Source organism: Homarus americanus, unplaced genomic scaffold (genome assembly GCF_018991925.1).
Source record: "Homarus americanus isolate GMGI-L3 unplaced genomic scaffold, GMGI_Hamer_2.0 scaffold53233, whole genome shotgun sequence".
Lineage (NCBI taxonomy): Eukaryota > Metazoa > Arthropoda > Malacostraca > Decapoda > Nephropidae > Homarus > Homarus americanus.
In genome coordinates, this window is record NW_024751660.1 from 3,905,097 (window position 1) to 3,931,745 (window position 26,649).

The window sequence follows — 26,649 nt, forward strand, 5'->3', positions numbered from 1 at the left end:
TATCCTAACTATAATTATCACTATCACTGACTTGGGCCGGCTGTGGCGGGTGAAGAACTCGGTAATGTTTTGATGACTGGGCGACCTTGTGCGCACCCTGCTCGCGCCGCTCTCCGCGTAAAGGGGTACACGCACCGCGGAATGTGAGCATTCCGGTTTCGGCAGGGTACCGCGTAAAGGTGGAAACGCGGAATGTGGGACCGCGTAAAGCGAGGGTTGATTGCATACATTTTTACTTTTCCCTTCATTTTGGTTAAACCAAAGGCTTTTTCCTCAAGTTTTCTCATGATTTTATGATTATAACTTGTACAATTGACCTCCTTACATCCTTGCAAGTTTTCTCGAGTTTGCAAATCACTTACCATTAATATAATACAATAATTTGGCAGGGCTACAGTAAACAGTTGTAGCTAAATCTCCATTCTCTTGTCTCTACCTTCTGATTTATACTTTTCATCTTGTGAATGTAAGCATCAACTAATTTTGTCAAGTAATAGCCACATAAACATGCAGACTTCTTTGGCATATATACTGAGCAGTGCTTTTGGGTTTTTGACACTTGAGGTTGTGAACAAAACCAAAGACGTATAGGACTAAGGAGGTTCTATTTGTTTCATCTTGCCTAGAATGCAAAGACATTACCTTACACATACAAAGGGTACTTCCTAACTCTTTTACATTTAATCCAATTATACACAGATTGACCACTTTTTTAGGGTCTAATATTTGTCAATATCTGAGCATAGATTATCCAGGCCTTATCTTAAGATTCACAATTTTTGTGCATCTTAAAAGCACCCATTATAAGTCATAGAGTGGTCCCTAAAAACATTGTGCTTTATCATGAAAAGAAAACATAGCTTTAAAAAAAATACTGTATATATATAAATAAATAAACACACAATATATATATATATATATATATATATATATATGCTGATAACCACAAGGAAAGAAGAAAATACTAAGTTCCCAAGGGCTTTCGTGTTTTCTTCTTTCCTTGTGGTTATCAGCATATACCTGGATCACGCACACCCACAGTGATTTACTTGCATATATATATATATATATATATATATATATATATATATATATATATATATACATATGTGTATATATATATATATATATATATATATATATATACACACACACACACAAGTAAATCACTGTAGGTGCGCGTGATCCAAATGCTGATAACCACAAGGAAACAAGAAAACACGAAGTTCCCAAGGGCTTTCGTGTAATTCACATCTTCAGGGGTGAGTACAGACTGGTTAGGTCTGTACTCACCCCTGAAGATGTGCATATATATATATATATATATATATATATATATATATATATATATATATATATATATATATATATATATCTGTATAATCAATTCTAAAGATGAAGATCATCCAATATCACAATTATGTGATGTTGCTAATAAAATATTAAAGTGGATGAACCACTGCTGATCTAAAAATAAAAGATCCATCAGAGAGATAATTCACATTCCACACCACCATTGAGTATCTGTGCCCTTTCAGCTCATACTAGTGTAGGAAATCCCAGGTGATAAAAAAAAAAAAAAAAAAATATATATATATATATATATATATATATATATATATATATATATATATATATATATATATATATATATATATATATATATACTGCATCCAGTTGAAAATCAATTCTCAATTAGTACACATACAGTACAGCACTACCCATCATCAAAATTTCATTATGTTGAATATTATTCTACTGCCATGGCATTATTTAATTCACAGATTGTTAATATTCTGACTTTATAACTACATAGCATTAACTCTAAGTGTACCGATTTAAGGTAAGTACACATATCAAACATGGATTTCATACTTGAAGCTGAAAAAATACTTAAGTCCATTTACTGTATACAGTATTTCAAAATTAAAATTTCACCGAGGAGGAACATTTTAAGGAGGATTATTTTTATGAAGAATTTTGAAGCGACTTTGGATAATCATTATCATATAGTTTGGTGGATAAGACGACACTTGAATCATCAGAAATCCACCCCCAAAACCAGGATTCATCTTGTAGGCCAGATACAAAAACCTCAAAAATCCGTACAAATTATCTTATTGTGGGTCGGCAAAGGTAGCTGGGGTCGTCAATCTTGAAACAGCCATTGTATTGTTTAAAATTTTTATTTCTCACTAAAATCCATATACCGATATGGTGTTAAACCAATGAAAGCATTGTAAAATAAAAAAACACATCACAAACATTTAAAATCCATCAAATTCACTAGAATCATCTGAAGCAAAGAGCTTGTCATACACATCCAGAGTCTCACTGTTTATGTTGTCGTCATAGCGGTCCCAGTTCGAATCTGGTGCGTCGGCATCAGTGTCCCACAACAAATCATCCCCCGTACCAACCATTGCATTAGAGATACCGCACTTTGTGAGAGATTTTATAAGTCTCGACTTTCACTTTATCCCATGCTTTGATCAAGAAATCACACAGCACATTAAGTGATGCAGCATGCATAGCCCCACTTTTTGTAAAGGATTTTTCACCATCCATCACCCAATTATTTCATTCTTCACGCACATGACCTTTAAATGGCTTGCTCAGGCAAATGACCAGTGGCTGCAGTACAGAAGTCAAACCACCAGGTATTACAGCAATCTCAGTTTTATTTCATGCTAATCAAGTTATAACATTCTCAGTTATGTACATGACTCAGAAACATATCCCAGGCCAACAAACTGCGTTCCTTGCAAATACCGCCTGGCCGCTTGTTCCACACACTGTCTATCCACAGGTGGTTTGGTAGTTTAGCGAGTCGTCTTATTCCACAGATATGAGCTAAAACCAGGAAATTTAGACTGAAATGCGGGCCTCGTCTTATCCAAAGGTCGCCTAATCCCCCGTAATATACAGCATTTGTTTTACCGAAAAGGCATCTAATGTTCTAACATGATACTTAACTTAAAACTGACTCATACATTCTGCTATAAAACAGATGATTAAAATAATAACATACCAATCTAACAGTTTTCATTGTAAATTTACCTATGTAAATCACACACTTGTGACACTCGTAAAGGACAACAGGCACCAAAATAAAGTCACCAGTACAGCACAAATCAATATACCAGTAGCTATAATGTTTAGCCCTGAGGGCAACATCTACCAATGAATGTGAGCAGCTAAGAAGCAAAGTGTACTTACTTATCTTTATAAATGCATTCATTAATTTCAAAATACTTTGGTTCATATCCAGAACACTTAATAGTCATGAAATACATAAAAAAATAATACTGCCAACGACTGCACTACCATTACTCTAATTATTCTTGTTACTGAACACAACATTCAAGAAAGTGCTATTATTTCTTGGGTTGTTATGTGTTAAGTCGGTGGAAAAAAGGCTAGAGAATAACACGAGTGCAACAGCTGGTACTATTACTTGTGTATTGCCAAACTTTAGTATCTCCCAAACATGTCTATCAAAAATGACAGAAACACCAAGTCTCTATTCAGCGATGTAATTACAATAACTATTAGAAATTGCTCGATGATTATCATGTTACACCAATTGAATTTGTGTATACATAGCTAAAAAATTTTAATCACACTACATCATCATAAATGAAATTTTTATTCCTAAGAATAGTTATACTGTATAAATATCAGAAAATATGAGAACACTGAAAAATAATTCCAGGAAAAATTAATTATCCATGTTTTCTAAATTGTCTGCCCTATCTTTAAAATTAATATAAAAAGTTTGTTTTCAACTGGCTACCTCATACATTACATGAAGGGAAATTATGTACAGTATTAATTTCACAATGAAAAATATCCCTGAACAAATGAAAGCATCTCTCTTCATAAGATTCTGTTATTGAGTAACAATGGAAGAATACAATCACTTCCAAGTTTTCCATAAAGTGAAATTGCATCGTCTTAGGTGGGATGTAAGAAGGGTCAACATAACATAACCTACTGTATGTACCCCACCCAACAATCATCCACCCCTGGTTTAAAGGCTGATCCTTCAGTTTGAAGAGTGATACACTATAGTACTCTTACTATACATTATGGAATACCTACTGTAGTTACTTGATGAACTTAAAAATGTCATCATTTTTGAAAAGGAGGCTTAATAGCAATAAGTTATCTTTAATTAACCATTACCTTGAATAACTTCCCGGGATATAGAAAATTATATAATTAACAGTGCAGTCATATATGAGATATTAAGAAGTCATGTAGGGCAGTAACTTCCAGGGCATCAAAGCTATGTAAAGATAAAGGTGTTCAGTATTTCACTTACGTTTGACATTATGGAATTCTTAAAAACAAAAGTAAACAAAGAACAAGTATAGGAAGATCTTCATCTGACTAGAATATAATTCTCTCACAACTGCAAACTGCAGGTACAGTATTTCAAGAGAAGAGCAGTAAAAAAAATGCATAATTTCTGGCTTGTATTATGACATACCGGGTATTGTATGTTAAATCAGCAAAATACATGAAATAATCCCTATTTGCCTGTAACTTATAAGTCCACCTAGAATGAAAATAAATGCACCATCAAAATATTAATTTAACAAAAGAAACTGTTTTACCAATGGAATGTATAAATATTAAACATTTTTATGACCACATATTCATACAATCATAACATTTTTCAATATTATTAAACATATGATAAAGTTCAACACAGAAATAATAATCAAAAGTTATATAGAAAACTCAGTGAAAGATTAAGTGAATAAATGACATGCCATGAGATTACAGTTGCCCGAGGAAGAACAATCTGAACCACCATACACTACAGTACAGAGAACTTAGCTTGAGGAAGATAAACACCCACAGAAAGAATCATATGTAAATTATTACCAAGTAAAGGAACCTGAAACCTGTGGCAATAACAGTTTTTCTCTTCAATTGAGAAAAAACATTGGATGTTATACATATAAAAAGCAATAATATTCAGTACATTTAGATGTTGATTTTACTCACAAGCAAAGATTTCCTGAATACAGTAGTGTAAACATCCATTTGTCTATAAATAAGCACAGTATCAAAATATGAAATAGTAGTAAATATTGAAAATAAATAAATTAATAAATAATATATAGGAATATAATACATCCTAAACACACACAAAGCAACACAAACATAAAATACAGCATGACAACATTGTCCTGCAATTTTTTTTTACTAACTTCAGTAGACAATAAAGTGACAATGAATTTCAGAACCCCTTTCACTACTGGCTCAGTAGTACAAAAACCATAATTTTGATTTAAGAATAAAGACAAATGTTGGATGCACGTGAGGCACAAAGTTAGAAGGTGGAGACACACCTCTATAAGAGGTAAACATAGCTCTACAATGTCAGTTTGAAAGACAGGGTTAATACTTTAAGTAAATTTAGGAATGATATTTAAACCCTTCACTTGCCCTTATCAGTAATTATCATAATCCATTTCGTTAACTATATGTAGACACATTACATACCAAGCATATACACTAAAAAATATATATTTAGATGAAATCATGTTAGTTAGAGGAAATATACCAAGCATGTTAAAAATAAAAATAATATTCTAATATATCCAGTAAATAAAAATAAATAGGCAATCAAGCACAACAAATCTGAATGTATAAAAATAAAGATATTGTATCCTATAGACCATAGAAGAACAAATAATAAACTATTTACAGAATGCACTAGACAAAATTAGTATCCAAGACATAAGTGATAATGAGCCTAACAAAAAGTAAAATGAAGGTACTGTAGTTATAATGAGGTTTATTTGTGTATCTTTAAAACGTAGCTTTAAGTACTGCAGTCTACAGTTATTTCAGAACTGTATGCAATTCATAATTTTATCACAGCCTAATAAAGAAAATGTGTAAAATAAGGTTTCTGTGTATACAAAATGACTAAAAGGTAATAACATCAAGAAAGAACTTTTACTTACAACATGTACTGAAAATTATCTGTTTGAGGAATTTATTATTATTCCAAATGAAGCTTCATTTACCTGTACAATACACTTATCATCTGAAATACAATACAATATCAACACATTATTTTAAAAGCACACTTTCAGGTTCTAGATTCACATCAAGTGACATGATCAAAAGAATTAATTGGAAAGCAATCTCAGTTTTCCTGTTCATATGAAACCATAAACTATTTACCGAGGATTCATAATTGGCATAAAGTTCTATGGGTTAAGAAAAACTGCCCCTTCTTAAGAATCACAGTAGGAGGTAACACACCCCACACAATGGGCTTCATCATACTTTTGATTCCATTATTATGAGGGTTATTATAATAATTGGGTGTTATGATAGTAGACTTGCCAGGTCTATTTTGTCCCTTCACAGTTTCTCCAGGTAATACTAACCTATCTTGTGCACCAGAGAACATGTAGTTTTCAGATTCCATATTTTTCATTTTGTCTCTTCAATGTACAAAACTTCATAATTCTGGTGCTCAACATAAAACATTTAAAAGAAAAGAATTAAATCTACCTTATAGCTGCAATGTATACAATGTTTATTACTAATATGCTATAAAATGTAAAAGGTAGCTCTAGAATGAGAAGTGGAGTTGAAGCAATCTTAAATGTTTTCCAATTCATAACTACCTAATGACAGATGATACATGGAGTTAGTTGGTTTCAAGTGATAAAAAATAGCTAAACACAATATGACCAGCACAATGTCTACCTCGTGCCAGTGTGGGAGAGCACATAATTCCACTGGTGGACCCTCTGGAGCTGCTTACAAGCAATCTGCCTTACTCATTCATTTAATACAGTATTTTCTACCTTTCATGACCACTATAATCTTAGGTATATATTCAATGTTCATTTACTTTTCTTTATATTAAACTCCTACAATATTTACAAAAGTTTTTAGATTCTACGAGTCAAGGCAAGTCATTAATCTAAAGCTAATCTATATTTTTTTAACAACACATAAAAATCAAAGAAGAGAATAAAAAATTAAGAGTAAAAATATCAAAATAAAAATGACAATACAGTATCATGTATGTTAAAATTCCTCCATTACAGCCTATCAGTATTGTTTAATGCTTCATATGAGTATTAAACTTTCAACATCACATCACTGAAAACCCAAAGAATCCCAACTTGGCTACGTTGTAGACGAAGAAATCCAACGTGAGCAACAAGCAAACTCAGAACGCGTTTCCCTTGTCGGTGGAAGGGTGACATTTGACACATCTTGAGGAGACAGGTCCCCAACCTTGCTATCCTGTAAAATAGAAAAACACAGAATCAACAAAGGAACACTTACAATATACAAAAGCCTTTCAATACACTGTATATGACTATTCATTTACAGTGGTCCCTCGGTTAACGAATTACCTTCCATAAGAATCTTCAATTCGGTTAACGAACAAAAATTCGATTAACAAAATCCTTACGAAAATCACGTTTTGTTGTGAGCATCAGCTGATCAGCTGATGGGCTACTCTGCCAATTCAGTAATCTGTTCTATGTTTACATTCGTTTCCACTGGAGTAAATATCAAGAAAGTTGTGCTCTAATATTTTTGCAAGTTTTATATTAAAATTATTAGTCTTTTTAACATTTATTTAACATATTGATAATACCATGTACACGCAGTACAAGGAACTAGTTTGTTGTGCGTGAGTTTGTCACAAGGCGTCAGTTGGGCTTTGAAAACAGTGGAGAGAGCATCTATTTTGTTGGCGTCTTGAATATATTTGCATTTTTCATTTAGTTAACATATTGATAAAATAGTATAGTGCAGTGCAGTGTTGATTTAAATAAAATAATCTTGAATTACACCTAGTGAACTTAAAATTACTGCATCAAGCATGGGTCTCCTGAAAGGCGATTCTCCTCCATCCCACTTCAATCTCTTCTCCCTTCTCCTCGACCGCCACTTCTAATTCCCATCATCATCATCAACCAGGAACCTTCTACATACACACTTCAAAGTAAGTGTACTTTACTGCATTTTTTTTTTTTTTTACTTTGTATGTACTTTTCGGTGAGCTGCAACCAATTACCCAATATCCCATTGATACAATGGATTCGGTTAACGAACGACCTTCTGGAACAAATTGTGTTCGTTAACCGAGGGACCACTGCACTGTATATCCTATTTGTATGCATGGCTTTCAGTGGTTGAGTAAATAATAATAATAAAAAAGGATTAAATGTTTTATTTTTCTCACAAATCATTCTTTTTTCTATCTCTTTGTTCATCTCGAGTATTAATTTTAAGTCACTCGATAATATTTTGGTCAAATGCAAACTCCTATGATTGTTTTGGATAGATATCCACTGAGGGTCTCGGACAGCATATATGGAACACCAGTGACAGAGTGGGTCATGTCACCAAATACTATATGCACGGACCAATCAGAGAGGGTGCATCTCCCATATTGACTAGATTCTAGAACCATGCATAAATACTGAAAAGTAACATGCCATCTCAAAACAAAAATATTGTCATGATAATAAATTTTAAAGTTAATAAGCAGTGAAATACATATGGTAAAACCTTGATAACTTGGCACGCAGGGGGCTCTGGCCTTGCTGGTGGTACAGCAGTACTGCGCACAACTCTCACCAATATGTCAAGGGTTCGAGCCTCAACCCGGACACATGTGAGAAGGGTGTTATCCAATGTGACCCTACCAAACACCATAGGTTTTCCGGTCCCTGGTTTCCTCCTGTACTAACACTGGATAGAGCGCCCAAATGACTAGTAAGCTGATAAGTGGCAAATGTGATTTTAAAATGTTCCGACTTATTGAGGCACTATTCCCCCCCCAACAAAAATACAACAAACTAAAAAATTATTGGCCCATATACATGTAATTACTAATTTTCAAAAGGTAACACTTATCAGCACTACAGGTGAAGAATGAAGCATTGTAGTTGGCAAGAGGCATGGTAGATGGCACAGAGGCATGGTAGGTGATGCAAGATAATGGTAGGTGATGCAGGGGAATGGTAGGTGATGCAGGAGAATGGTAGGTGATGCAGGGGAATGGTAGGTGATGCAGGAGAATGGTAGGTGATGCAGGAGAATGGTAGGTGATGCAGGGGAATGGTAGGTGATGCAAGAAAATGGTAAAAGATGCAGGAGAATGGTAGGAGATGCAGGAGAATGGTAGGAGATGCAAGAAAATGGTAAAAGATGCAGGAGAATGGTAAAAGATGCAGGATAATGGTAGGAGATGCAGGAGAATGGTAGGAGATGCAGGGGAATGGTAGGTGATGCAGGGGAATGGTAGGTGATGCAGGGGAATGGTAGGTGATCTAGGGAATGGTAGGTGATGCAGGAATGGTAGGTGATGCAGGGGAATGGTAGGTGATGCAGGGGAATGGTAGGTGATGCAGGAATGGGGTGATGCAGTGGTGCAGAATGACAGGTGATGTAGGAGAATGGTATGCAGTGGTATGACAGGGGATGCAGGGGAATGGTAGGTGATGTGGTATGATGCATGGTAGGTGATGCAGGGGAATGGTATGTGATGCAGGATGCAGGAGACTGAGGTGATGCAGGGGAATGGTAGGTGATGCAGGAATGACAGGTGATGCAGGTGATGCAGGGAATGACAGGTGATGCAGGGGAATGACAGGTGATGCAGGGATGATGCAGAATGACATGGAATGACAGGTGATGCAGGGAATGACAGGACAGGTGACAGGTGAATGACAGGTGATGTGACAGGTGATGCAGTGACAGGTGATGCAGTGATGAATGGTAGGTGATGCAAGAGAATGGTAGGTGATGCAGGGGAATGGTAGGTGATGTAGGGGAATGGTAGGTGATGCAAGAGAATGGTAGGTGATGCAGGGGAATGGTAGGTGATGTAGGGGAATGGTAGGTGATGCAAGAGAATGGTAGGAGATGCAGGAGAATGGTAGGTGATGCAGGAGAATGGTAGGTGATGCAGGAGAATGGTAGGTGATGCAGGAGAATGGTAGGTGATGCAGGAGAATGGTAGGTGATGCAGGAGAATGGTAGGAGATGCAGGAGAATGGTAGGTGACGCAGGTGAATGGTAGGAGATGCAGGAGAATGGTAGGTGACGCAGGTGATGGAGGGTTAATGCTACATAAACAGTAAACAGTGCGGCACTTATGTATACTGTACTACTGTAATTTGGTCACATACAAAATAAAGATTTTTTTTCTCTACTTATAATTCAAGTCTGACTGTCTGAGTATGCAAATAAACATGTAACTTATATCACTAAGGATATTATAGTACACCCTAGTAAAAACCGTTTTCTTTATTAAAGAGCAAAAGAGTAAATACTTAAATACTACGATGTAGCTTAGAAATAAAGAGAATATAATATAAAACTGTAAAATATGAAAAATACAGAGCATAGGTGTGTGTGTGTGTGTGTGTGTGCGGGAGGTGAATGTATGTGAAGGCCATTCAGTGAGCTGTACAGCGTGGCTGACTCACCCACCTCCCTCCCTCCCTCCCATGTGATGTCACGGCACACACACCTTGGTCAGCTGGTTGACTAGCTGTCTGAACTGTGGCATCACTCAGATGATGGTTTGAGTGTGAAAGTTAGTTAGTTTAACAAATTTATTGACAAAGCTTGTAGTACAGTTTGCCTATTAGGAGCTATTTTTGGTACATAAAATATGTACTACTGTATTTTATGATATATATGCTATGCTATGTATCAATTTTATTGTTCATCACAACAATTTTTTTTTAAAAACAATTATAGCACCACAGGTTGTCAGACACGCGAATAAATGAGTTCAGTTGCTTTTGGATTGTTGGACTAAATTAAAATTTTTACCGAAGGGGACAAAGTTGGGATACCTGGAAGATTCAGATAATTAGTGGGAATTCAAATTAAATGAATTGCAGTGCAAATTAAATAAAATCTACGATATTGGATATACCGTAATAGTGGAGACGTTTTGCCTACAGTGGCTGGCCCGACATGAATGGGGGAGGTTATTGGGTGTTACTGGGTTAATACTGCAGGAATCATATTTTACCACATCCATGTACTGAGTGGAGTGAGCCAGCACACACCCGACCACAACAATAACAAACACCAGACTGACCAAGCGTGGAGAGCAATGAAGCGGGAGCTACCCACGTGGTAAAATATGCCGATTTTTTTACAGATAATTTTATATTACTCGGCATTTCCCATATTATATTAGAATAAATTCCGAGACCATACACGAGCCGAATTATATAAAATTTCAAGATATTGAATGCTGAGTTATCAAAAGCTTACTGTACAGTATTGTACTTATTATAATGTGCTTCAAAATAATCCAGTACAGTAGACCCTTGCCATTTGCAAGTTTGCGATTCGCAATTTCGACGATTCACAGTAAGCACATGGTGGCTAGCTTGCAAGCCTTTTCCCGCATCACAATGAGTCACCCCAAGCAGCATCTTGTTATACTCTCAAGTTTTTAGTGTTTCTGTGTGAAATGGCCCCTTAAAGACTGCCTAGTGTCAGTGCTAGTGATGCTAGTGGAGTGAAATGTAAAAGGCAGAAGTCAGTGATGACCCTGCCAAAGAAAGTTTTATTATTAGACAAGTTAAAAGAGGGGATGAGTGCTGCCGTGGCTGGTCAGTTGTTTGGTATGGGTATACAGCAGTGCACTAAGGTAGTATAAGTTGCTATTCGCGGCTTGGCCAATTCGCGCCATATCTTGGAACCTATCCCTCGGAAATAACAAGGGTCTACTGTACATGTTTTTATCTTTCTGTATGGGAGTTTGAGGGGCTGCAGAAAATCATATCGTGGGCTGCAGGCCTTCAGTTGGACCACCCTGCTCAAAGTAACTCCTGCTGGTTTCCTTAAATTTCATAATCACTTTTGTCACTCTTATTCCTTTTAAATGTCCAAGCTGTCTTAATGATCCATATCTTACTACCGAGTCAGTAAATCACCTCCCTCTAACTTTCAAATCCTTCATTTAATCAAGATGAATATGATTTTATATGGAATAAGGATGTTCTGTGAATTGTGTATGTGTACTGTAACCAATCTGGCTTAAAGGGTGACAAAAGCTTAACATAACTCTGCCTATTATATTAGAATAAACCCACCCTCCTTTTGTCTATAGCTACAAGGTACAGTACAGTACTTCTACCTAGGAAATATTAGTCACTGTCATATTCTTCCCTCAAGATCAAAGCATCTCAATCTCCTCTCCCAATTCCCTTCCCTGTTAATAAGGCATTTCAGCATCCTAACACATTTTCCTTTTACTTGACTATGACAAGTTACTCTAAACCGCCAACTAAAAAAGGAAGTCTATTTCCTATTATTTTACAATGTCTATGATATGCAGAATAATTTTTTGTAGTAACAATTAAAAACATTCACCAAGCACCCTATATTACTTACCTTGTCAAAATGTCCACTACGAACAAGCTGCAGTTCCATAATGAAAAGAGTATAGTAATCATTAGCGAAGAAATCAAATCCTTTAGGTATAATGTTATATATTAGAAAATAAAAGACTGAAATATGAAACCCTGTTTCATAGCAAGAGGGAGTAGCAATAGTACAAGATACCTCCACTCATGCCTTACAAGTTCAGATGGCTAGGCATACTGAAGCAAGCAACAGACCAAAGAACCAGTTAAGCTGGGAAACAGCTTCTCTCTCAATGATCAAAACAATATTTCCAACTCTAAACCCAGTGGTTGGTTTGAGAGCCAGCAAGGCTTAAGGTTCACTAGGCCAAACCATTAAACAGCTTCACTTTGTCTTGAATCACTCCACCGTAATGAGAGATGCAGGATCTGACCTTTAGTTCTCACTAATTTAAAACCCCATCAAGGCAGAAGAAGTAGAGGCTACCTAAAAAAAATTCTCAAGTAGCATGCTATAAAAATAGATTTTTTGCTACAATCCTTCACTCATATTTAACATAAAATTTTTTATTCTATACTTGTATTCTATATTGCTTAACATCACTTTGTTTACAGTACAGTATTTACATTATTTGTTTGTATTGTATATCATATATAAAATTTCCTCTCACTTGCAGTGAAGATAGGGTGAGTGATTAGTGTTCTCATATTAGTGACCTGATGCATTGTCAGGTCACCCATTGTTGGGGTAGAGAATTAGTGGGTCTCATGACCTTGAATAAAGATTAAAGTAATATACAGTACACTGTACCCTCATTAATTCAGATTTTGGCTTAATTCGTGAGTTTCTTATTTTTCAAAAATTAATTAAACATTTTGAATTTGGAATGAACCTGAAATATCATGTGGTTCCAAAAATTTATTATTATAGGAGTATATTATGAAATAGATTAAGATGAATTAATTATAGGAATAAAATATGAATTATATTAAGATACAAAACTACATTTGGGTGCAAAGTCAATGAGGGGTAGAAGAGGAGAGGGGGAGGGAGGGAGACAACTCACTACTTCCTGTGCTTGTCATCCTGTGATCTCTTTATAACGGCTACATGGGATTTCACCATAATTCCCATATTATTTAAGTTCATTTGGTGTCGGGTTAATTAAACATTTTTGAAAAACAATTAACTTTTCTCCCCAAATCCAACACTCAATCCCTGATGAGCTATTGCGGTCTCTTGTTTACAGTACAGAGCAGCATCAGCTGATCGTTCCTGCTCTCCCTAACAATGTTGCCAGAGTTTTGGGTAATTCGAGTGACCCAGCCATTTTTTGTAAAATTAACCTAAATAAGCAAAAGATCACTAAATTAATGCTATGCCGCTAATCTCGCTACCCATGACTTTCCACGCAAGCTACAACTATGGTCACATTTCAACCAATCGCGTAGACAATAACTGTGCACACAAGACCCGCATAATATGAGACCCCACTGTACAGTAGCTAAAACAACTATCTGTGCATACTTTGTGGGAAACAATATGAGACTATGGACGATAATTTTGGTATAAGAGGCCTGTCACTAGTCACACGTAAAATTTTGGAGCATATTGACCCCCTCCTGCACAGATGTTTTAGCTACAGTACCTGTATACAGTAGTATATACAGGTATCACTCGTTTAAAGTTCATTTACTTAGCAATACAAATTTTTAAAATCCTTTCATGTTAATTGAGTGGTCACTGCACGGGAGGGAAGTGCACATCATTTTATGGCTTAGAAATAATAAAGAAAATATAATATAAAATTACAAAATATGAAAACCGAAGAGCAAGGGTTTTATGTGTGGGAAACGAATGTATGTATTGAGGCAGTGAGCTGTAATTGCAGCCAGTCACACTCTGTGTTGCATGTATACTGTATCAGTAAATGAGAGGAATAACCAATAATAATAATGATAAATAAAATAGAAGAAAAAATTAATGCATTGCCATTTGGTAATACTACATGACCGCAAGCAGTGTGTGGTGATTAATGGCACGAAATCGTCATCTGTACCTGTAACAAGTGGGGTACCGCAGGGTAGTGTATTGGGCCCGCTGTTGTTTGTTTGTTTCATAAATGACATGCCTGACGTTGTACACTCCTCCATACAAATGTTTGCCGATGATGGCAAGTTATTTCGGGAAATTAAGAACCAGCGGACTGTGAAGAGCTGCAGAAGGACCTCTGTGGGCTCCAGGAATGGTCGAAGAAATGGCTGCTGAGATTCAATGTCACGAAGTGTAAGAGGATGCACCTGGGGCATACCAACGGTAAGGAGGCGTATCATATGTCCCAACGGGATGAAGAAAATGCACTAGTTGAGACTGTGTGTGAGAAGGACCTAGGTGTGTATGTTGACAATGAGCTGAAGTTCTCGGGCCATTGTGAGAAGAAGGTAAATCAGGCAAATAAATTATTGGGTCTTATAAGAAGGTCGTTCAGATATCTAGACGGTCCGTCCCTCGTGACGATCTTCAGGAGTGAAGTGCTTCCCCATCTGGAGTACTGTCACCCCATCTGGTCCCCGAGATATGCTAGGGACTGTCAGTTGGTTGAAAATGTTCAAAGGAGGGCCACCAAACTGGTGCCTGCACTTCGGCACCTCAGCTACCCTGAGAGATTGGAGCGCCTGAACTTGCCTAGCTTATACTACAGATGGGCAAGGGGGACCTAGTTGAGGTGTATAAGCATCTCAGGGGCACTACTCAGTTGAGTGTCCTTACTTGGAGCTGGCGGACGCTCGCCCCACAAGGGGTCACAGCTCAAGATTGAAGAAGCCGCAAGTCCAGAAAACCGTGAGGGCAAACTTTTTCGGAGTGAGGGTTGTAAACTCTTGGAACAATCTACCAGAGAGTGTTGTGACGGCACCGAGTGTGAGCTCTTTCAAGAGAAGACTTGACCAACACTGGAGCAGGTTCAGGTACATTCAGGAGCCGGTGCATGCCCAGTATTTGCCAACAGTGCGTGACAGAGACGTGACCGATCGCCCGGGCAGCTAGCGAGCCGATCTTTTGGTGAAGAATATAAATGAAAAGAGACGTGACCGATCGCCCAAGCGGCTAACAAGCCGATCAGTGGCGAAGAGGATAAAAGTAAAGTAAAAGGACATGAGACTACTGGGAACCCCTTTGCCTCTCCCCAGCTCTGTGTGCTAACTCTTGCATATGTAAGAAATGTTTATTCCCTTCATGCTTTTGACCTAATAATTAGTTTATTTTTTATTTTTAATATTTTTTTTTATTTTTTTTTATTTTTTTTTTTGGTGGGGGGGGGGGGCATATTCTGTACAAACAATTGTGTGTGTATGTAACTGAGTTAGGAAAAAATCATGTATATCTACCCCAAATTATGAGTTGAAAAATAATTATAACCTAGTTCACAGCTCAGCCTCTATTCTATAACTTTGATAGTTTAATTACTTTTAACACTGGCAAAAAAATATCAACCATCATTTAGCGATAATTTAACCTAATGTTAGGTTTTCAGGAACACATCCCTAACATTAAACGAGGGATGCCTGTACTGTATTTAGTCCCTTCATTTCTGATGTGGTGGTTTCTATAATAACAATCTAAGCTGCGATGAAACAAAACACTCTGTTTCTGAACAATTAGTTTTTGCTTTGTTTTCATTAACTAAAATACAAGAGTTGGGAACAGGACAAGCTAGGATACTGTGCCTTTATTTTAAAAATTAATGAAGATTCATCCTATAATGATTAAAATTATGTTAAAGCACAAATTTGTCTGTAAAATTATCAAAATAATAATTACTAACTGACAGTTACAGTATACTGTACACTATTACAGTACAGTAATTACAATATATTATTTCGTGAAATTTAATGTTTCTCATAACCCTGGATGGCAATAAAAAATAGGGCATTTCTTTTTGATAGCTTGAAGCAATAGTACAGTAGTGTACAGAGAAAAATGAAAAGCACAATAAAACACAAAACTTGTAAAACCTGTCAAATACAGCTATGAAAGTTTTGGAGGTGGATACAGAAATTAAGAATATACTGTACTGTACTGTACTGTACTGTACTGTACTGTACTTAAAAGAGAATTATTTAGTATTTTACTGAACCAATTTACTGTATTAGACAATACACAAAGAATAAAAGGATTTGAGAACTATGACAGCTGTTGAGTTGCAGTCTTCATGACAATTAATATTCTTTGTAAAAGTAATATAAAAGGAGGAGATGTAAAAAAATTAAAAGGTTAAATTAATTTACAGAATAAATATGTAGCCACACTGGGATCATTACCTGAGTCAGTTCCTTGGCGATTTCAATAAATAGTTTTTCTACATTGTCAGCTTCTTTAGCAGAAGTCTCAATGAAATACATGTTGTGGCGATGGGCAAATTCTTCCCCTACATGAGTAGGAAGCTCCCGATCTTCCCGATCTGTTTTGTTTCCTAATTTTGAGGAAATGTTAGTTGGTTAACTGTCTACTCACAACAACACATTCTCTAGCTTATATCAAAATTTCATGGGGGTAAATACTGTATATGTCTTGAATAAATGTCAGTATGGTCCCCATAAAATCCTGTTGATACATGCAATAGTTAATACTGTATAGTAAGGTAAAGCAAATTAATGTAGCTGTTAATTATATAACATGAATTTATGTTAGTATAATTCTAAAATATCTATATCCTTAATTCTGCATAGTATCTACCTCTACAATAGCCCACTCAAGCATGGAAAAGTAAAAAAAATGCTGATAATGACAGAGTTAACTAAAAAAATCTAATTCTTGTTTCAGCAGCCCCAAAAATGCCAGCCAATCCTGAAATTCCATCTTATAACTAAGCAAAAATTAGGTGACTTATGTACTGTATAGTCAGACAAATCAAGTGTTATGTGGAACTACATTTTGAAAAAGAATTTCTACAACTATTTCTTTTATTCCAATCAATACAAGTTCCACAAGCCTCACAAAGTCACGAGACTTTAACTCACATGGAAGAGATCTTCAACATGAAAAGTGGTGGCTGAAACTCATTACCTTCCAATTATCCCCTAATTTCAATTAATCATGTTTACACTCTCTCTAGTACTCTTGCTTGTACTAAGTCATACTGTAGGTGGCAGAGCCTTTTTCACTGGAACCATCTCTCTTTTGAGATACAATGACAATGTTTTCAGCTAAAATTATGACCAGTAAGAAATTGGCCATATACTACTTTCAAAATTTGTATTTTTTTTTTTTACCAATACTCATATATATATATATATATATATATATATATATAATCATGGAGCCACGTGATGGCGGGTTTATGATCGACAAAGGCCCAAACACTGGGCTGTAGTGCGTGGGTTGGCTGTGTGGCAGCGCATAGGTAGGCTTACAAGTGACGGTAGAGATGCGTCATGCATAGGGTTAAATATGGTTTCCTAATAAAATGTCACTGACTTCAGGTCGAAAAATATAATTTTCATTGCTGGAATCCTTGCAAGACATTGATTAATTTGAGTATATACAACCCATAGTTTGCACTAGATAGAAAAAAAAATATCCAACAAATAGATACGGTATTGATGACTATTTGATGGATATCATTAAAGTGAGTTATTTTGATCGTATATAGCGAGATGGTCTTAATTTGGGACCATTGTTAAAGAAGAAAATATCGCTTCTCAGGATATCGTATCTCGAGGTTTACCTGTATTTTTTTGTGGATGACAAATTGATGACCTTGAAACTGTGGCACCAGACATCTTGAAATATTTATCTGAGTTTACGTCCTCTATCCCTTTCATGATTTGGAATGTCTATATGACTTTGTAATCTGAAATGACACTGTCAATCCCATTCTCTCAATAATAAATGAAAGAAAATGGAGTTGGCATTTTTAGAAGGAACAAGATTGCGAAGGTTTTCCTTGTCTTTATGTGTGGTTATAATTCATTTAACCTAAAAGTTTTTATTACAGTACTGTACTGGATGAACTTCAAAATGCTAAAATACACTGCTCTAGAGACTAGTAGATGAAGGAGAACTCGAAATGTTTTACAAGATCTTCTGAGAAAATAATTGAAATGTGTGATTTGACAATTTTATTTTAGGGTAGTCAACTATGGTTGTTTTAGCTTACCATCCCTTAAGTACAGTCTCACTCAAAAGTTCATCAACTCTCCCAGCCAGCTATTGCTACACTGCCTGCTTCAGATGTTTGAAACTGTCTCAGTACCAACCAGAACATGAAACCGATACAAATAAATTTAAAGGTTCGAAGTAACAGACTCAAGCCCATACATCTGAAGCAGACAGTGCAGCAATAGCCGGCTGGGAGAGTTAACAAACTTTTGGGTGAGACTGTACAATGTAAGATTGTCCATAAACAGTGTTCCACTCATTTGAGCTATCAACCATTTACATCCATTTACATCCTAATTTGATTCTTACCCAAAAAGAGACATCTGCATTCACTGACAATACAGAACACAAACGTAAAGTCACAGCTAACCCATGCAACCATGGAAATGCCTGTAAAATGATGATAATGACATGGCATAAATCTCTTGTGGAATGATAACTTAACCTATTTGGTAAAGCATGACTATTTCCATTATTGAATAAAGGGATCAAATTTCATACTTATACTATCAGTAAGTACCAAGAAGGTCTATGTTGAGAAATTAAAAACTGCACTACCAGCACAATTACCACAGCAATATATACAGTACAGCACTAAGGATACTTCAGCATATGCATTATACAATAATATTACATCTATAACATTTGCAAGGTAGAAAGTGATTAAAGATGAATATAAAAGCAAAGGATTAAGAAGTATCATCCAACAATGAATATTTGAAACTGGATGTGTATTGTACAGTCCTGGATGGAAGTTCTTGATACAGTCAAGGTGGATGGTTCAAAGTCTGCCCCACCCTTACTGGAAGGTGGGTCGTTGTCAGTGATGCCACTCATGAAAAAACAAAGTTTACCAGGTTTGTATCCGAATCTTTTCAGATCGCTAATTTTTTGGGGAGGTATGACAAAATTACATCCAATTACAATTAATTTTATTTTAATCAATAGAATAGACACTCAGTATTCTGCATTACAAAATAAAACAAAATCTATTTGTTGAACAGTTTGAGGCTAAACTAAACTAAAGTTCTGTCTGAGTATGTCAATGCAGAGATTTGAATTAATAACTATACAAGTAGATCTGTTGTACTATAGAAATAGTTCATTGTAGCCAATTAAATAATAAATTTTAATTGTTGCTTCTACAGTGCAGTAAACTGAATACCATTCTGAGGGAAAATACAGCTTGGAGGATTCTGATATTACTCTTGTGACCTTCCAGCCACCAAGACACTCTCTCTCCACTGTGTCTTCTGTATTGTAATGATTATCTAATTATGATTAACCTATTATATAAAACACTAATGTAAAACTTGAGTGGGTAAACTTTCGTGAATTCAAAAAACAAAACAATGACATCCTTCCTCAGTCTTTAATGAGAAATGAAAGTAACAGAGCTCAAATGTTAAGCTGTTTGGGTGCTTGTTTGTGCAGGGGGACAATGGCCAGGCAGCAGACCAGCCATCCAGTAAGGATGGGCGGACTTTATACCCTCCGGAGACCTTGACTGTACTGTATCACAAACTTTGGTCATGGACTGTACATACAATTACAATATCAGAGAGAGAGCAGATGGCAGGTAAGAAGAGGGTAGTCAACAGTATACTGTATACAGAGGTGGAGCGTATGCAAAAATAAAGAAATTATAAGGTACTGTACTATACAGATGACTATGAGAGGATAGCATAATGCCATTGTATTAACTGTAGAGCCTGTTTATACTTACCAACAAGTACTCGAAGAACCTTGCAGCTGGCATACTGTTCAATTTCTCGAAGCCAGTCGGGTAAACAATCAAAAGTGGGTTGTGAGGATATGTCATACACTAAGATGAGAGCATGAGCCGAACGATAATATGACTGTGTGATGGAACGAAATCTTTCCTGTCCGGCAGTATCCCAAATTTGAAGCTGCAAATAAGATTTTATTAAATTTTAAAAACAACTGAACTTATAAAAAATAGCTACAGTATATTTGTACATATGGAAAAATGTAAACATATTTTACATATACAGTGACCCCTCCGTTAACGAACTCAATCCGTTCCAGAAGGTCGTTCATTAACCGAAACCATTGTTTCAATGGGTTTTTGGGTAATTGGTTCCAGCTCACCGAAAATTTCCTAAATTCAACAAAAATGGTAGAAAAGTTCACTTACTTTGAGGTGTGTAGGTAGAAGGCTCCTGGATGATGATGATGATGATGGGATTTAGAATGAGGGTGGAGGAGAAGGAAGAAGAGAAGGCATTGGGGTGGAAGAGAAGTCACCCCATGGCACCATTTCACCCATAAAATTTTAGCTCTCTGGTGTAATTCAAGATTATTTTCTTTAAATCAACACTGCACTGCATTATATATTGTCAATATATAAAATATATTTCAAAATGACCAATAATTTGCTTGGAAACACAGAAAAAAAGCGTTTAGTTGAAGAGAGTCTCAAGCAAGATGTTACCTCCAGTGAAAATAGAGAGAGACTAACTCCTGTTTGCTGTGTTAAGAGGCTGGATGCCGCCCATTAAACTAGTCACTTTACCTTCAATTATGTTCAATAATTGTTAAAATGACTAAAAAATTGAATATTAAACTTTTAAAATTATTGAATAGTATAAACTTCTTGATATTTACTAAAATAGTAAGAATTTAAGCCCTAGAACCGATTAATGTATTGGCGGACTGATACTAAAGCTGGTTGCCCGGTCAGTGCAAGCGAAAACATGTTGAGGTCGGTTCGTAAGAACTTCGTTAACCGAATTTTTTTTCGTTAACCGAATTGAAGATCCTTATGGAAGGCAGTTCGTTAATCGAAATTACGTTAACCGAGGTGTTCGTTAAACGAGGGGTCACTGTACAGTGATCCCTCGGTTAACGAGCGCCTCGGTTAACGAATTACCTTCCATAAGATTCTTCACTTCGGTTAACGAAAAATTTTCGGTTAACGAATTCCTTACGAATTTTTCCCAACATGTTTTCGCCTGCTCACCAGCTGTAGTATTAGTCCGCCGATACAGTAATCGGTTTTAGGGCTTAAATTCGTTACCATTTGAGTAAATATCAAGAAGGTTGTACTATTCAATGATTTTCCAAGTTTTTAGTAATTTTAACAATTATTTAACAGAATTGAAGCACAGGGAACTAGTTATTAGCGCTCCAAACAGCCACTCAACACACCCAAAATGGCGTCAGTGTGTGTCCCTCCTCAGAGGAGGAAGCATCTTGCTTCAAACACTCTTGAACATAAACTATTTTTACGTTTTTACAGTACAATTATTGGTCATTCTGAAGTTTATTTTACATATTGACAATATATAATGCAGTGCAGTGTTGATTTAAAGAAAATAATCTTGAATTACATCAAGTGAACTAAAATCTTATGGGTGAAATGGCGGAATGGGGTGACTTCCCTTCCACCCCAATGCCTTCTCTTCTCCCTTCTCCTCCACCCCCATTCAAATTCCCATCATCATCATCATCAACCAGGAGCCTTCTACATGCACACCTGAAAGTAAGTGTACTTTACTGCATTTATTTTTAGTTTGTATGTGATTTTGGATGAGCTGGAACCAATTATCCAAAAACCCATTGAAACAATGGTTTCGGTTAACGAATTTTTTGGTTAACAAGCAACCTTCTGGAACGAATTGTGCTCGTTAACTGAGGGACCACTATAGTACCTTCAGAGCACTAAGTAATGAATTTTAAGTGAGTATAAGAATTATGAACAATACTCAAGTGGATAAGGTAAGGATATTTTACAAGAGAAAAACTTTAAACCTAAAAACATCTTCACACTTATCACATTCTGGTTGGAAGTAGGGGGGGAGGAGGAGGTGGGGTGAAGACAGCCAGGAGGCGAGATTACCGGGTAGTCGTCGGTGAAGTGGGGAAAGTTCAGGGACTCAGGATTATACAATAGAGGGAGTTTAAATTTTTCACTTATAAAATGTCACCGTTTTGACTTAGCAGAATATACAGTAACTTGCATTGTTGGAATTCTTGCAAGATACGTAGTGATTAATTTAAGTATAATCATCCTATAGTTTGCAATAGACATCAAATTTTTAGTAATTATTTAGTACACTTGAGTATGGGTTTGCCCTTAGGACAGTTATTCCTTTTACTTTTTTCACAATATGTATTTGGGATGGTGTGTGCATGAATCCAAGTAAAAATAAATGAAGTAAGTTAGGTATATCTACCCCAAAAATACGAGTTGAAAAACAACCACTACACCACACAGCTTGGCCCAGTAGCCTGGTGGTTACAGTGATGAGTCAAATCTAGTTACAATGCCATGATTAATCACTATTAGTACTATTATATCAATAAACGCTAAGAATAAAAGTAATCCAGTGAAATATGGCAGGGGGCAAAGAGAGTTACAAGATAAGATGATGTTCTAACTAGTGTTTACTCACTCGCTCCCGTTGCCAGGCGCTTGATCGAAATACAGTACGTATGGGAGAAACACATATCTTGTAGTCTAATTTCAAAACAGTGAAGAGGACAGTGATATACAAATTATATAAACCATGCATTTACCTACGATAACATAATAAGAAATATTGTATCATTACTGGAGTGAATGAAATAATATTCCCACAAACAGCAATTGACAACTCAGTTTATGTTTCCCGCCTCTGGTACCTGTGTCTCCCGCGCTGACTTCTTAGTTACATGGGCCCAAGATGATATTTGCTCTGTTTTGGGAATGCTTCATAGAAAAGCTTCTTATCCCCCGGAACCCCCAAATTTTGTCTGAATCTTCCGAAATCTAGCCCAGGCTTACTGGACCTCTTTATGATAAAGTGTTAGTGCTATGGTACAAGTTTACTGTACTGTGACACAGAAATAAGTAGATTAGCAGAAAAAGTAAAGAAAAAATTGTTTATTATAGCTTAGGAAGCTAATGACAGCCAGATTCAAACACCGTCCCGAACCATCGAAGCTGCTGGACTATCGGGTCCCTGATTATCGGGGTCTAACCTGTATTGAGAAATATGAAATACCCTATAGTAACAAATTAATTAATAAATGCTAAAAGAGTTTTTCAAAATAATATTGCAGGAAAAAATCCTTTAGTTAAAATTTTAGTATGGCATTTTTCAAACAAAATACTGTTTGACATACTGTGCCGGATTATCATTCAGGATAATCTGCTTCATTATTTAACCAAATAAACAAACATTTGGAAACTTTGGATTGTTTAAGATTTATCGTGACAGTGCTACAGCTGAAAATAGATCCACCAATCACAATCCCCATTACATACAAGCTCCCTTCACCAAGTATTGCCAGGTAAAATTGAGAGTATGAGAGCCAAGGTGAGAACGATGGAACTTTGGCTGACTGTACAGTACATTGCTCTCCATTAACTCTTTAATCCTGTCATTTCCATTCTTTTGTTGCCCAATGATGGATGGAGTTTTTGCATGAATTATTAAAGTACAGTAAATGAAAATCTCCTTTTTTTTATGGGATTAACCCACCAGAGCATAGGTCAATGATCCACATCAGGGCCTGGGGGCGAAAATATAATAATAATAATAATAATAATAATAATAATAATAATAATAATAATAATAATAATAATAATAATAATAATAATAATAATAATAATAATTAATACAAATATAATAATAATAATAATAATAATAATTAATACAAATATAATAATAATAATAATATTGATAATAATTAAAATAAAGAACTATAAATAATAATACAAAAAAGATCAATAATGAGAAACGATATATGTATGTTGTGTCAATGTAAGAAAGACAATTGAAACCCTGCAATTGTGTGTAAATGAGGCAGAAAGTCAGATCAGCAATCTGGGACTTGGTCACAATTTTTGTAATGCCACATAGCAGCAGGGTCTACCATTAGACAATACAGGGCATTATGCTTCCAATATCCTTCTGTTTGAAAGGTGCCTACTACCTATTACCCACCTTTATCTTTTCTCCTTCAATTTCCACAGTTTTAATCATGAAGTCCACTCCAATAGTTGCTCCTTGTCCAGGAGGAAAGAGTCCCTGAAACAACATAAACACATGTCATACAATTTAACTAATGTAATACCCTATGTATTTTTTCTTAGAAGAAACACACTACAGTATTTAGTCTATGTAAAATATTTTTTTAGCTTCATTCAGTTAAGTCCTTCTTGTACAATTTCAAAATTATTAATACAGTACAAGTATTTTCTTTTATACAGTACAGTACTGTATTTTCAGACCAACAAATAATTCCTTGTGTTGTTTTTAGTATGCATGTGGAAGTTGGAACTACAAAAATGAACCTACTCTTGTTCTGAAGACTGCAGTTAACATGTGCACAAATATCAGCTTATAATATGCTTATTTCTTTTGGTGTGGCCAGCAATACCAATGAAAATGTTCTCATCATAATGAGGCAAAAAACACAAACCATCATGATGAAATTATTTTTCCACGACTTATAATTTCTTTACATGTGACAATGGCAACATGCGAAGCCATTGTAATGACCATGGTTGTACATGTTAGTTGACGTAAAATCAGATGATTCTTATTACCCTCAATAGCCCATAAAACATGTAGCTATGCCTTTATTATTCAGTCCCCCATCTGAGGCGCCGTACTCTCACCATTTCAGAATGCTTGAGGCCTCCGTTTTCTCTCAATCATGTCTCCGAGACTCTGATATTTCTTAATACCTCATGTCGAGTTCAGAGATTTGAAATTGAGAGAGAACACAGTAATATTATATTGTATTAGATATGTCTGATTACAGATGAAACCTTCAAGATCCCTTGTGAGTGATGTTGAAGGCTTCAACTGTATTTACTGTTAGTCAAATTGTCAAATCAGTTTGAATCAAGTCTGCCAGTAAATGTGACGGATCCCTGAACCCGCCCGTAGGGATGCCATGAGTTGCCAACTGATACTGAAGTTAGATCATTTTGATCATCAGAGAATCTGATGATTGTGTTAAGAGTATTGTCAGTTTTGTATTTTAAAAAGTAATTAATCTCCTGAAAAGAATATGTCAGTCTTATCAACTTGAGCATTCTAAGTACATTTCACTTTTGACTGGGAAGTTCAACCTCTGATTAGATTGTAAAAACAGACATAAAAATTCATCTGACTCATGACACTGAGTTTCATAGCCAAATGTACAGCAATTGATTTAAATGAAAATTATGTCAATGCATGAATTGCACTTGTTGGCATGCCTGAGTTGCCAGTTAGTCCGTATATTATGCGTGCCTGAGGGACAGCGTCACTTTTTGTGTACCTCCATCATCTCAGGTATGCGTCTTAGTCTCACGCCCACCATATTAAGTCAGTTTAACTCGGTCGCAGTTTGTGAATATCAGTGTTCATGTTTTAACATCGTGAAATTATTATGTGTTAAGTAAAGAATTAATGCAATGTTAATATCGTCTGTGGCATTGCCAGACGTATGATTGTTGTGATTGAGCTTACTTTTTTAAGAGACTTTTTGAAGTGTCCCTCCATCGTCTCTCAAGCACAGGGGTGTTGTACATGAATACCTGCAAGGTCCTGCAGCTACCAGGGATCGGTAGCTGCTTACAACCAAAATGTCCACTGAAAGGATGTCTTTAATTCAGTGCAATTAACACCAAGGAGTAACACACCCTGGGAAGACGAGTTCTCTAGCCGTGCGTCGGAGCCTAACCGACACATAGGGCGCGCCTCACTTGTTTGCTGTGGTAAAAACACCAGTCTCTAGGTGTGCGGCGGACTGCAACCGACGCTAACAGCATGCTTCATTTGCTGTTATAACACCAGTGACTGACCCTAGTGTACTTATCACATTTATATGTGCAAAGTATTATTGTTGTACAGTACATGATTGAGGACAATTAGCAGAAATATAATTGACCCAAGTTGAGTATTGAAACCATAAATATTGATATTACCAGTATTAAAGTTTGTTATATGTGTTGTTCCCAACTTTAGATCTGGTAAACAACTGACCAGCCATGGCAGCACTCATCCCCTCTTTTAACTTATCTAATAATAAAACTTTCTTTGGCAGGGTCATCATTGACTTCAGCCTTTTACATTTCACTCC

At 36.0% G+C, this 26,649-nt stretch overlaps 1 protein-coding gene across 5 annotated transcripts in view; it reads right to left on the reverse strand.

The window, feature by feature from the left end:
- Positions 1-2,167: 2,167 nt before the first annotated feature.
- Positions 2,168-26,649, reverse strand: part of LOC121854684 (ras-related protein Rab-30-like) — a 31,380-nt gene continuing 6,898 nt past the window's right edge. For 4 of the 5 annotated variants that reach the window (XM_042349383.1, XM_042349382.1, XM_042349384.1 and 1 more), the window contains exons 3-7: positions 24,519-24,602; positions 20,291-20,474; positions 16,725-16,876; positions 12,433-12,459; positions 2,168-7,293 (exon numbers count right to left, since the gene is read on the reverse strand). In XM_042349383.1, the coding sequence (XP_042205317.1) occupies positions 7,174-7,293; positions 12,433-12,459; positions 16,725-16,876; positions 20,291-20,474; positions 24,519-24,602 (567 nt within the window). In that variant the 3' untranslated portion in view covers positions 2,168-7,173. The remainder of the gene's footprint in view (positions 7,294-12,432; positions 12,460-16,724; positions 16,877-20,290; positions 20,475-24,518; positions 24,603-26,649) is intronic. The other variant, XM_042349381.1, reaches the window with a different exon arrangement.